Source organism: Cynocephalus volans, chromosome 1 (genome assembly GCF_027409185.1).
Source record: "Cynocephalus volans isolate mCynVol1 chromosome 1, mCynVol1.pri, whole genome shotgun sequence".
Lineage (NCBI taxonomy): Eukaryota > Metazoa > Chordata > Mammalia > Dermoptera > Cynocephalidae > Cynocephalus > Cynocephalus volans.
This window is the reverse complement of record NC_084460.1, coordinates 258,116,888-258,130,946: the sequence shown is the minus strand read 5'-3', so window position 1 is coordinate 258,130,946 and position 14,059 is coordinate 258,116,888. Positions and strand designations below refer to the sequence as shown.

The window sequence follows — 14,059 nt, the reverse complement described above, 5'->3', positions numbered from 1 at the left end:
TCTTCCAAAAAGTTTTCCCCTCCTCTCAAGAATTCTGCTTTATTGTGGTTATTAGTATCCTTCAGCATATGAGCACCTTAAAAACATAATTGCTGTTTTGCAAATGCAGTAAACCACAGGTGCTTCAACATAAGTTTAAGCTAAGATGATCATGTAATTTATTGTCCAAATTAGGAAACTTTTGAAAGTGAAACAGGACACTATCAATGATTGTGCTGGGAGAATAGACATCAGCTAAGACTTTCTGGTCACATACTAGCTGAAATCAATCTTTCAGCACACTTTTATTAATTCCATTAAAAAGCATACTTCATTAATGTAAGAGTTTGGTTGGTGAATGGTAACTTCTAGTTTGCTAGGGCTGCCATAACAAATTACAACAAACCAGGTGACTTAAGACAACAGAAATTTGTTATCTCACAGTTGTAGAGGCTAAAAGTCTGCAATTCAAGTCTTACCAGGGTCACCCTTCCTCCAAAGGCCCGGAAGGAGAATCTTTCTTTGCTTCTTCCAACTTCTGGTGACTCCCGCATGCCTTGGTTTGTAGCAGCATAGCTTCAATTTCTGCTTCCATCTTCACATGAACTTTTACTTGTATGTCTTCACATACCTTTCTTTTAAGGACAGTGGTCATTCGATTTAGAGTCCACCCTAATCCAGTATGATCTCATCTTAACTAATTACTTATTTCCAAATAAGTTCTGAGGTTCCAGGTGAATTTGAATTTGGTGCAGAGGGGACAAATCAACCTAGTACAGCAACCAATTTTTATTTGGTTATTACTTTATTTATTATCATTTTACTATATTAGCATATTAATATTGTGTTAATATTTAATGTATTAATATTATGTGTTATTACTTTATTTTGTTAGTATTTTTATTTGGTTGTTATTCTACCAATCTCTAGACATGAGATTTTATTGACAGATAAAAATAATACTAGGCATAAAAATTCTTGTTCATTTGGTGTTATTGTGTCTCTATAACAGGTTAAAAGGGGGAGCAATGTGGAAATCTATGATGGATTCTCACATCATTAAAAGTTTTATTTTAGAAAGCAATACCACCTTCAATGACAGTATTCATTGCTTAAGCACAAAGATATTTGATTCACTGACATGTGCCAAGGTATAGTTGAGAAATACTATCAAAAGAGAATAAGTTTTCAACATCATTAAACTGTTCAGGGGCTGTACTCTGTTCAGAAGTTACTCCTTAGCAAAAACTACAAAATTCTGTCTTGGAATTGATTCCATAACTTTTTTATTAGCAATTTTATCAAGAATGCTGATTTGAAATGTCAAACCCACTCTCAGAAATACACATAGCACAGTCAGCTACATTCATTTCTTAAAATTATTTTGTCTTAGGCTTGAATATTAGAAGAGACGGTGTACCTTCTAGCCCTTTCAATGAAGATCACTTACATTAATTTTGTCACGTATCATATGGCAGAACTCCAAATTTATAAATGAATCCAAATCTACACCATAAGTTCTCTAACTGCCCTTTCTGGGCCATGACATCTTACGGAAGAAATACGCAAACCCATTCAACATTTGCCTATACTTGCCCTTTCAGGTCACTTATAGATTTCCTTCTTGTCTTTTATGAGTATCAACACATTTTCACCCTCCATATTTTTGCTTTTCACCGAAGAAGATGCAAGTGGATTGCAAATATGGCTTTTACCTGTGCACCTAGTCCTGTCATACTGAAAAATACATTCCATTGAGTAGAGTTCTCCACCATATTTACCTTACCTTGTTACCCAAGATAAGGATTGGTTGTGCCTGTATGAGCACTGACAGGCAACTGGCACCTTAATGCAAACAACTAAGAGGCATTAATTGTTACAAAGCCACCACACCAAGGTACAGGCGACTGCCAAATGTATCTGCTATGCCTATAATATTTATTCATTTATTCCTGCTACATGTTGAACACCCACTTTGTGCCGGTCACTGCTCTAAACTCCAGGGATATCACAGTAAACAAAACAGTCTCTATCCTAAGAGAGGGTTTAGTCTAACGCAAAACCTTCTTGTGTGCCCTGAATGGGTAACAGCTGTGTTAATGAATTCATCCACGTTAGCCCTCAGGGTGACTTGTGTGGCCGGAGCTTCCAGGCTGGTTGTCTCCTCCTTTTACCAAAACCTAAATATTTTTTTTCTATGTTTGTGGTGGTGTGAAAAATTTGGAGATGTCATGGTCTAATGCAGTGTTCCCCAGAATGGAGCTGATGGAATAGTCCCACTAAATGTTCCCCAAAAGAAGAGGGAAGTTCCATAGACTAATGAGTTTAGGAACACTGCATAGGAACTGTTAGGAACATGTGTCTCTTCTTGTCATACTGCATTGTAAGCTAGCCTTTTAAGGGCTCTCAAAAAAACAACAGTAAAGAAACCTGTATAACTTTGTTTAATCCACTCTTTCCCCAACACATTTGACTACAAAAACACCTTTTTCCATGAAGCCTGCTACAAAAGTAGCAATGTATCAACAGAGCGAGCTCCATTTGAGTAACTCTGGTCTAGAGAGCATGGCCTGTGTCCTTAGACCTGCAATTCAGAAGCACAGGTGGCTATTTGTCCTGCCCCATGAAAGAGAAGAAATGTCCGTCTCCTGCTGCCCCTTCTTTCTGCTATCAGCACATGATATTTGTTGTAATATCATCTCTCCCAGTTGTCACACTGCCACAAATGGAAATTTTGATTCCATTTATTTCCTTCTATTTGCCTTTTTTCCTGCCCCTGTTGCTTCTCTTATGAGTTTATCTTTTCCATAGACTAGCTGGACTTGTATAGAGATCACCAATGGACCAATGCTCCTTTATTCTCATTTGGAAATTGAAGCAGTCATAAACATTAGTATAATATGCACCTTTTTTCAGCTATGTTATTTGTGCCTGTATCCAAGAGGATGCTTCATTTGCTTTCACACAAGGAGTTCTTGTTACTATTCTGTTAGTTATCTAACAGAGTCATTAAGGAGCCTAGAGGTTTGAAAAAGTTGGTCTCAAGATACCTGAGATTTGACAAAATTTAGAAGCCTCTCACAGATGTTGGCACTTGTAACAGGCACACAGTCTATTCTTTGAGTGTTATGTTCTCAAAAGTGGCAAAGACATTCTACAGTGAAATGAATTGTTCAGGCTGACTACCATGGGTGAGGAAGGCTTGGCAGGCTGAAAGCCTCTGAGGACTTCCCGTGACATCCAAGGGCAGATGTGGGAAGAGCAGCAGAGGGCAAACCATTGCTCACACACTCATAGTCTGTGGCTGAGACTGGCACTTTATGCAAGAGAGGCTGAGATAGTCCTGGGACTAAGAAGGTGGGCCAACTATAGGGCAGTTACCGGGGAAAGGATGGGGATCCAAGGTGCAGGAAAACCTAGCATCAGGTGGCCAGAGGCAAAGAGGGATGAGGAGAAATGGCTAGTGAGGTCCGAAGTATCATGATCCATATCATCTGAGTATCAGGATCACCTAGAGTATTCTTTAAAAAGATAGACCCAGACCCGTCAGCTGCTGATTCTAATTCAGCTGGTCAGCAGCAAAGCCTGCAAATCTACTTTTCACAAGCAGCAGAGGTGAGTCTGCACTTGAACAAGCAGCATTGCTCTTAAAAAAGGAATTTTAGTATACTAAAATTCTCATTACATTTTATTTCATTAAATGTTTCTATTTGTAAGAGGTCATAGTAGAATTATGTTTATACAAAACTCACAGACATATACACACATACCTATGAGAGGAGTGTCAGAGCAACATGTTTTTTAAGATTCTGTGACATCCACATCCACACATTTAGGTGCTATACCTAAAAATGCTGCTCAGGTATCTAGCATTACATAATAGTCCAACTGGCTGTCTACAATTTCTAAACTAGGTAGCTTATCAATGTTTAGAATTAAATGCAAAACTGAAATGCCCATTTAAATAATGTAAAACATTTCTAGTTATTAGAAGTGCTTTTGCCACCAATTTTATGAAACTTTTATTTATTTCCCTTTATTTTTTCCAGAAGTTCCGATTTAAACCAGTTTAAAAGAATTTTACATTACTCCTAGTGTCTTTTCTGAAGCACTTTTGAGACTCTGCTCATGAAAAAGCCTGTTAAAGAATAAAAGCTATACCTTTGCTCCCCAGTATAAGAAACTATAAAAGCTCTCTAGTTCTGTTAACGTGTTCTTATAGAAAATGAACCTGATCACTTGCCTCACTGCATTGCAGTATCATCAAGAATAGCTGTGCTTATAGTTTTGGTGTTTATCATTTATTGCCATAAAATACTTTTGAGTGAGAATAAATGCATGTTGTATTCAGAAGCTGACAAGTAAGAAAAAATGAATGAAAAGAGGGAAGGAATATTCTTAGCATAAAATGGCTGCCTGTGTTATTTGCTTTCTCTAAGGTTTCCAGTAAACTGTCTCCTAAGAACAGCTTGGAAGTGAAAAGAGTTGCTGAGGGGAAAACTCAGTGGGAAGAGCTGTGGCAATTTGAGGCAACACCAGCTCTGGGCTCCCCGGAGGCTAATGAACCATAGATCCTGCCTCTTCCCAGGGTCTGATACTTACAGAAGTGTTGTCAAAGACATCTCAAGTTCCATAAAATATTGTATTTTTAAAACATCTCCAAGCAAAATCCTCTAAACCTATAGGAGTTACCCACGTACTGAAAGTTAATAGGTTCTTGACTGAACGGTGAAGTTTGAAAAGACCTGTAGAGTCAGAACACTATTTCTCCCGGTGGCCTCACTCATTTGGGAGCTCTGCCACTCAAAGCCAGACAGGGTATTTCTGAGTCAAAAAATAGAGCAAACGGCTAAGGAGCTGCTTATTTTGCTTTTAATAAAGAAGAAAGAAAGAAAGAATTGCTCACTAAATCTTTATGAGCCCTATTATGCAAAATCCTTGAATTATAATAATTGTATTTGTATGTCATAAGTTAAATGTTAAATGTTAAAATGTTACAAGTTTATCTCCCAAGATTTCACAGATTTCTCATTGTTTATCTATGTAAATATATTACCAGCAGAAACTGAAATAATGAAAGCCCATGCAGATAATCATCCAGTATTATTGCATTTCAATTGCTCCAGCCCTCAAATGACTATGTATATTTCAGCTGCTAGTATTGATTCCAATTTAAATTCAAACAATTCCTGGATAATGTCATCAATGCCTTCCTTGAGAATGTGGTTACATGAAAATTAGTTTTCTTCCACTTTATTTTAATTTTATGTTCAATAAGAATATTTATCTATGCAGGTGGTGATAGGGATAATCGCATGTCACATTTTACATTGGTGCCTGACTAATGGTGGGATAAGAAAGAATTTCTATCCATTTCCATCCATCCTGCTCCCAACCCATATAACTGCCTAACTAGCAAAGTTTCAGATCCAAGTTGTTTCAATTCATCTTCTGAAAAAATAGCAATGTCCAACTTACAGAAGAAATGTTGAATTTGTAGCACTTGAAGGATTTGGATTCTGTTTTGAAGAGTTGTTTTTCTAAATCTTTAACAGAAATTAAATCACTTGGAATGTTATGACTGGGTTTCTACTCTTAATGAAGTTTGAGAATTGATTATGACCTTAATACCTCTATGTCCCTTGCACTAGGCTGCTGCTTTTATCTAGCATTCTCACTTGAGTCTCTGTCCTAGAGGCTGAAAAAAGGAGAGACTCTTCTTATCTGCTTATCTATGCCTTAAAGAAACTATGATAGTATGTGAGGCTATTATGGAATTTGTTAAGTTGCAAGGAGTCGTACTGCATTACATTCAGAACCTGTCCAATAGGAACGCTTTTCTGGTCTTAAAAAAAACTATTCAATTCAAGCTAGATATGAAGTTTTACTGCAACCTCATATGTTCATACCTGATAAGAGAGGAAATCATAAAAATTGTATATCTTCATTGAAACCGACTCTAATCAACAATGGGACAATCATGACTCAACTTCTAAATTCATAACTTATTTCTTTACCAGGCGCAATGTAAATATAATGGGGAGTAAGATAGTTGACTGAGTAAAATTATTTTCAAATTGCTTTGGAGATATGGCAGTTAAGTAGGAAAAGGGTAAAATCAAGTTAATCACAACAGGTGTGCAAAAATATGAATATTTCAATGCTAGAGTTTCCCTGTACTGTCATTAAATATAAAAAATAGTATTATCTAAATATATTCAACATTGGAAATTTGGGTTTTCTAGAAAAGGATGGCACATTTCGTGTGTCCACAGGAAAAGATAGTTGAGAAGATAATAAACTGAACGTACTACTCACATGCATGTGCTTGTCGAGATAATATGTGTTGTTAAAGCATGATGTTAAAAATTGAATTTAGATCCACTAAACATATTGTTCCCCAAAAGGAATGCAATGCATAATAAAGATCACTTTATGCTAGAATGTCGGAATTATACACATAGTCAAAGTTTAAGATATTTTACACCCTTTGAAAAAGTAAAATGTTTCCATGTAATTAAGGCAAAAGTGATTTCTTTTGTTTAATACATCTAAATAATGTTCCTATTTCTCCATTTCTTTCTCCTAGCACATCAAAAATAATATTTTACAATAAATATTAGTAAAAATTAATATATCGTGAGTAAATATTAGCAGTAGAAATAAATATTACTTTTAGAGTTCAAAGAACCTAGAGGTCTAAGATAATCTAATCAATCATACAGTAACAGTCTACAACATCCCTGAGAAATGGTAACAAAGCTCCTTTTTAATACTACAAGAAACTCATTATGTCACCATACAACATGTTCCCCTATTGGCCAACTCTATTTCAAGCAGTTGTTAAAAAAATGTGCAGTAGAAATCTGCCTCCCCATAACATCCTCTAAATCTTTGATGTTACCTCCAGTTTAGGACCTTTCCAACTCACTCTGGAATCGTTATACAGAATCAGACCCACACTGGGGAATCAGTGCCTAAGGGATTTGTATGTATTTGAAAGAAATGCCTGATTAAAGCCAAGTATTTCCAGAGAAATATCAGATGACCAGTCCACAAAATGCTTCTTATACTGTAATACACAATGGGTAGGGTCTGGTCTTCTGGCCTACAGGTGCAGAAATTTGATCTGACAAAACTGCAGAATGGAGTGGGCTGAAAAAAGAAGACTTATGCAACCATTCCCCCACCCAAAAAATACAGAAAACCAGTCAATTTACTCAAATGAACTATATAATTGTCAAATGGATCAGATATTTATGTTGTACTGTCAAAGACATTCCCAGTGTGTAGACTACATAGAAGCCAAATTATTCTAAGACTATTTATAAAGCAGAGCATCAGAACAAGAGAAATGGATTAACTAAGTAAGTATATTTAATAGCATTAGACACTAACAGTCTGGCGCCCCTATCTCTGCAACTGGAACTCTAGGTTTGGTAGTTCAGGTTGGCTTTTCAAGACACACCACCCTGGACAGCACTTGAACAGATGACACAACTTGACTTTCGGAAGCTTCTTTGGCCAAGCTCTAACCCTTGTCCAAAGGAAAACATTCTTTTTTCACATTTACTTGTATGTATTTGTGGGATACAGTGTGTCATTTCAATACCTATATATACTGCACAATGATTCAGCTTGTGGTTTTGCAGTTTTGTACCTATTAGCGGCAGACACATTCTTTCTTTAGAAATATAGTTTTAGTCAAATTTTATACTGTCATATTTTTTCTTTGACCCATATGTGTGTTTTTGATAGATTAATCCACATAACAACATCTTATTTCCAGCTTTGGGGGGAAAGGAAGGCAGGGATAATAGTAAATACACACACACACAGCGAGGACTGTATTGATTTAAGTATGGCTCTGCCCCCTTTCTTCCCACTTACATTACTTGATTTCCAGTAAGGTAAAAACTTGCCATCTTCTCTGTCTCTTTTTCTTTCCTTTTCTCTTTCGCTGCAAGCACCGGGATAGAAACCTTATGTGTTGTACTATAGAAAGCCCACTTCGCTAGCTCTTGACTGGAGTGTTGACTAGGAATGGACATGAAGCCCTATTAGCTCTGCTGCACATAACTCAGATTATCCAAATTTAAATGAGTCAGGATCTCTTTCAGAACAAACCATTTGTAAACATTTAAACAGGAAACTGCTTGAGGATTTTAAACAGAGATATGGAGAGTTTCTACCATTGCCACAAACCCTCTTAGAAGAAAGAACACAACCCTTACATTAAACCTGTTTTTAAATGGAGGACAGAGAAATTGATGTCTAAATCTCCAGCCACTGGTGGAAGCATGCATCATTGTTACATAATTTTAAATCTTTAAGTGCTTTATTATTGCTTGAATATCCACTGTACTTAAACATCAGGATCACAAATACTCACCATGGTCCATACACATATTTGTTTGGGATATTAGATTTCTGTGTTTCTCTTCTTCCTAATATACTTAAATCTCATTTCTAAATACATCTATTGCATTACTAGAAGTGGTTATATATTCAGGTTTTCAATCAACTGGCATACTTGGTTGGACTGACTATAAATTTGTTGACATATATTGATGATTCCTCATTTTCTTGCTCAGGGATCATTTCTTCTACTCATTTATTTTCAATCTCTCTACTTTCTTATTTGACAGTATCCAATGAGCAGCATAACAGAGCACTCCAAGCTCATAAGGAATGGTGTAAACTAATTAGCAGATTTTATGATGGAAACTATTTCCCCTCCACGTGATCACCCTGGCTGGATAACAAACTTTGTGAAAATATGCAGCTCTTCCCACACTAAGGCAGCAGTTTTATTTTGCCCTCAGACTTCAGCTCCTAATTGTGGATATGCTGCAAATCCAGAAACAAACTGTCAGTATGGGGTGAGGTACAATGTTAAAAACAAAATAGCTTACAAAATGGATTCTGAATTAAGAAAATTCTTGATCTTCTTTTGCAACTGACAGAAAGAAAAATAGCCCTAGCAAGATGTGTTTGAAAAACATGATTGTAATGACAGTGTATAACTGAAATGTAGGGAAGTCACAGAAAACTCCCTTGCATGCAGGTGTGCAGAAGCATTGAAGTGTTACTAACAAACACTAAATAGAAGTGCTGAATGGTTTGTTATGGGAACAAGATCCAGAAATGAGACTGAAAATCAGTGCTGGTTCATTACATCAGCAATGGGACCAATAAACCCCACTGCTAAAGTCTTCTTTAAACAGCAGGTGCATGGTTTGGCCACTCTAGCTTGTAGCTGCTTGGCCCTGGCACAGAATGAGCCCCGTTGTCTCCATGAATTCATAAATGCCCACAAGACATCTCAAGGTGCATCTAAATACCATATTTTCCCTGCTTCCATTGTGGACACCTGTTCCCACGTTGGAAATTTCACCCAACACTCTCCACTTCAGTTTTGTTGTGTTTGCTTACTGCAGGTGTAATTTGCTTACAAAAACACCATGCCACAAAATTCCAAAGTTACTTGAAAAAATAGGAGAGAACCCAAAAGAGAAAGTTCTATACACTCTTAGTCTTCTCCATGAAAGTAATTCATTCAGTTTAATGATAATTACTAATGTAAAAATATTATAATGCTAACAAAGGATCACTAATAATCATAGCTAAAGAGAGACAGATTGAAAAAATGAATGATTTAAATATCTTCTGCAAACCCTCAAGCATACTTATGGTAAATCCCTTACTAATTCGGGTAAGTAACTTGAGATATAACCCATCATAACAATGTACATAAATATCCCTACACAAGGAAGTACTAAACATTTAACAATTTATTTCAAACTTTAATGTTTTGCAGATGGCACCTAGATCTTAAAATGTATACATATTTTACAGCTCTGCTTAAACATAAATAATACATTTATCTGATTCACTAATACCAGAGGCACTTTTTTTCTTCTGATGAATATGCTCATCATCCATGACTGCCAGCAAAAATTATAAGGAATACTATAATGAAAAACCATACCCCTGTGTGGAAATAATAGAAAATAATATATTTTGCTTGCAATTCTCTATTACTGCTGACCAATTACTGTGGTGTTGAAGAATACATTTAGATTGAAGAGTATATTTAGACTGAGGTGACTGACAAAAGTTATATTTCTCATATGTTTGGGCAGAAATTTTCGAGAATATCAGATTTCAGATTATAGAAAAAAACTCAAAAATGGCAAATCTTTTTATTATAAAATGAACATATAAAGAATCAAAAGACCACTTAGAGATGGCATTACAAATATGAAGCAGATGTATTTGGACTAATGAAAGTCAGGAAAAATATTTAAATATCTATATAAAAACATGAGAAAAATAATACTTTTTGTTAATGGCAGGGGAAAGGGTTCATATTTAATCACAAGTTTTTTTATCGTAAGTTTAAATTTCACATTCTATTGCTAACATAGGCTAAATATTATGCCTTAATTAAAATTCACTTATAGCATTCAGTGTGTACTGTGTGAATGCCTATATAAGTGATTCTGAAATCATGTTTGCTCTTTCAATAGTTTTATTTTGGTAATAACAAAATGGATGGATGCTAGTAAAAATCTTATTCACAGTAGATTTTAAAAGCCTGGAAGAGTACATTTGTTGAAATCTGCATTTGGCTTGGAAAATGTCTGCTTACCAATTGAATGTGGCCATATTTTAACTTTTAAGCTCTCTCATTGAGAAAATATCAAGGTATTACAGCAATTTACTCTTAGAGACATTATGCTGGGCTTTGAAATGCAAAAAACAGGATATTTCTTTTTGTATTATTTTATGATCAATGTACAGTCTCTGTGCCAAAAAAAAAAAAAAAATTAAAGTTGTCTGACGACTTACAGAAACATCATTGAGTGTTAAAGATGTAGGAAATTGCATAAAAGCATGAAAAGCACTGGATAATTTTGCAGTTTCATCTCTAAACACAATTGTAAAGATGTCTGTCTTTCAATTCTCTCTTCCTCTTTCTTCTAAAGCATGGCCTTTTACTTCTTGTCCTTTTAAATATCTTTGCCTAATGTAGCTTTGCTTCTTAATGCACTGGTTGATCTTACTGGGCTAAGGAAGTATTTACAGGGGGTGCTTGCTTTTATCTGTGTTCACAGAGAATGCTAACAAATTAGAAGAAAGTGCCAGAGAACACCACGTACCTTGTCCAGAACATTACAATGGCTTCTGTATGCACGGGAAGTGCGAACATTCTATCAATATGCAGGAGCCATCTTGCAGGTAACGTTTTCACTCTTAACTTTCAAAATGTATAAAGTGAAAATGTAGAAACTAAATTCTAGATGTTTACAAAGAATTGGTCGGTATTGCGCTTGAATGGGTGATCAGCAGCAAAACTTGTTTCTGCCTCTCCTGCATACACACATACACGCACACACACACACACACACACACACACACGCATGCATTAGAAAAACCACAAAATGTGTGTGCCTTACACACTCAAGTACTATGTAGCACATCACTATATATACATAAATTTTACTTTGTGATTTACAAGCTCCTTAAAGGCACAGGCTCCTCTGTATTACTCACCACTCTTTCCCCTGAACATAGAACAGTGCTTGGCACTTACCAGGTATTCATAAATATTTCTCAAACGAATAGATGAGGCCTTATGTACATTAGATAACATAGTTGCTTTGGGGAGGTCATCTTTTCCAAAGTCCTCAGGTCTTCTAATACATATCATCAATCGTGGTTTTGCTTTGCTGGGCACTCTATTTTCTAAGGATCTGCTATCCCTGGAGCCTTGCATTGTGAAATTATTTAGCCACATCACCACAGTTTCAAACCCAGTAGAGACATGAAGAAATTGCTTGTCTGAATTTAGTTTATAAATATAAGTATGTGCCATGTATTTATATTCTAGCACACAATTATTTCAGAGACGGTAAAGCTAAAATGAAAAAAACTAACGTGTTCTTATTTAAATTAATATGCAAGCAGCATATGATGAAATAGGTTGTGTTTTGATAAACAACAAAGGGCCTCTTTCTTCCTCTCTTTCTCTCTCATCCAGAACTGTCTTCCTTTGATGTTTCTCTTCACTGAATACGCTAGCACCTGCCTTCTAGTGAAGCCAGGCAGAGTGAATGTAACTGAGATGTTACTTCTGCTGCCCCCTCACTCCTCAGCAGTCACCATTATTAAACACTTCCTGATGCAGAGAGGAAATATCTCAGGATGTAGTTAGGAGAAATTCAAAGTGAAGTACTAAAAGAGTTCCATGAAATCAATGACAAGTTGATCCCTTTAGTATTGGGTTTCTTTTTATATGAGCTGTTTTCTCATTTCATTGTCAATGCTAATTTTAATGTCAGATTATCTACCTGAGCTTTCAGGTGAGGGTTGAGCGAGTGAGAGGCAACATTCATTCTCAGATAGAGAGTGCATGGGCTTGTTTTGCAGAACCATATTGCCCACCTCTTAATTACTTTTTTCTAACAAAATTTAACTGTCTGACATCAGCAGATGACTTTAAGACCAGCAAATTAAAGAAATGATTCTAACTGTACCTCTGGTCCTAATATTTTTTCAAAATTTATTCTGGCTATAGCATAGGGAATGTTTTATCCAAAACATTCCAAATAAATAAATAGATATATTTTTGTACCCATGTCATCAGAAACAAACCTTTTCTCAAGTAAACATGTGAATTTTGGTTGATTAAAGATCAAATTAAATAAAATGTAAAGCTTGCCTGAAAAAATACAGAAAGAACAATTTTCCCTGGACATATATGTCAAAAAGTTCATGAAAAGATTCATAGTATCTATTTTTTCACAAACCTTTTGAAGTACTCGTATTATCTCTGAATATTGCCATCAAAAACAAATTATCTAGCAATTCTCCTACTTCAAAATCCATTATTATAAATATAATAAGAAACAACTTTCTTCCAGACTACAAACATAAAGAGATCTTGTTGAAAATAAGTAATTAAGAACCATATCTAGAAAGTAGTATTTTTTTAGAAAGGGAAACAAAAAGCCCTAATTTTGTGATGAAGATAAATACCTATCAGCCAACTAAAAAGGTGAATCCAGCAGCTACAGGTAACTGGACCCTATCATTTCTTCCAGGTGTGATGCAGGTTATACTGGACAACACTGTGAAAAAAAGGACTACAGTGTTCTATATGTAGTGCCTGGTCCTGTACGATTTCAGTATGTCTTAATCGCAGCTGTGATTGGAACGATTCAGATTGCTGTCATCTGTGTGGTGGTCCTCTGCATCACAAGGTCAGTAACTGCACTCGGTGGCACCCAAATAAAGGGATATGTTGTTCCTCCTTTTTTTAACCAGATCCCTCTGATTACAAGTCCCTCCATGTACTCTGCAGCCATCAGTTCTCCATGTGTCCTATTTCCTCATGATAAACAGCATTTGAATAGCCTAATGGAAAGGCATGGATTTTCATGTTGGAGTGGTACAAATTATTTTCCTTATTTTGCATTACAATGAAGATTATTTATTTTCTAAGCAAAGGTCTTTATTCCCCTCTAATGTATAATGTCAATCTTTGTTTAAATATGCTTTTCTCTTTTAACTATTAAAGGTCAATCTTCATTCAGACTACTATCAGACTATTTAAATGACTAGCATATCTTTAGCTATTCAGATCAGTAAGCCAAATGAGGTCATGAGGTCAGAACAGATTTTATACAAGGGCTAAAAAAGTACTAAATTGTAACTCTCATTTATAACATTTTTATTTCCAAGAATAACTCTCAGATATTATCGATTTGAACATATTGTGGTATAAATGACAAATATGTTTTTGGCCTAAGATGACAAAATAGCTTTTAATCACAAAATGCAAAAAAAAAAAAAAGAAGAAGTTTTAATAAGAAAGATTGTTATAATGAAAATCTCTGATAAATGGAAACATGCAGCAAATATCACAATAAGCTTCTATATCAAACTCCCAGTCCAATCAAAAGGTGATTGTTTCATGGAGAACCAGGTGGAGAAAGATACAGAGGTTTCATCCAGTTTCAACAGAAAAGAAAACCATGATTGATTAGTGATGTGTGACATTGGGGTTTAGAGT

At 35.6% G+C, this 14,059-nt stretch overlaps 1 protein-coding gene across 1 annotated transcript in view; it reads left to right on the top strand.

Moving 5' to 3' along the window:
* Positions 1 to 14,059, top strand: part of TMEFF2 (transmembrane protein with EGF like and two follistatin like domains 2) — a 231,119-nt gene that overhangs the window by 213,997 nt on the left and 3,063 nt on the right. The window contains exons 8-9 of the mRNA XM_063113558.1: positions 11,100 to 11,223; positions 13,089 to 13,247. Of these exons, the coding sequence (XP_062969628.1) occupies positions 11,100 to 11,223; positions 13,089 to 13,247 (283 nt within the window). The remainder of the gene's footprint in view (positions 1 to 11,099; positions 11,224 to 13,088; positions 13,248 to 14,059) is intronic.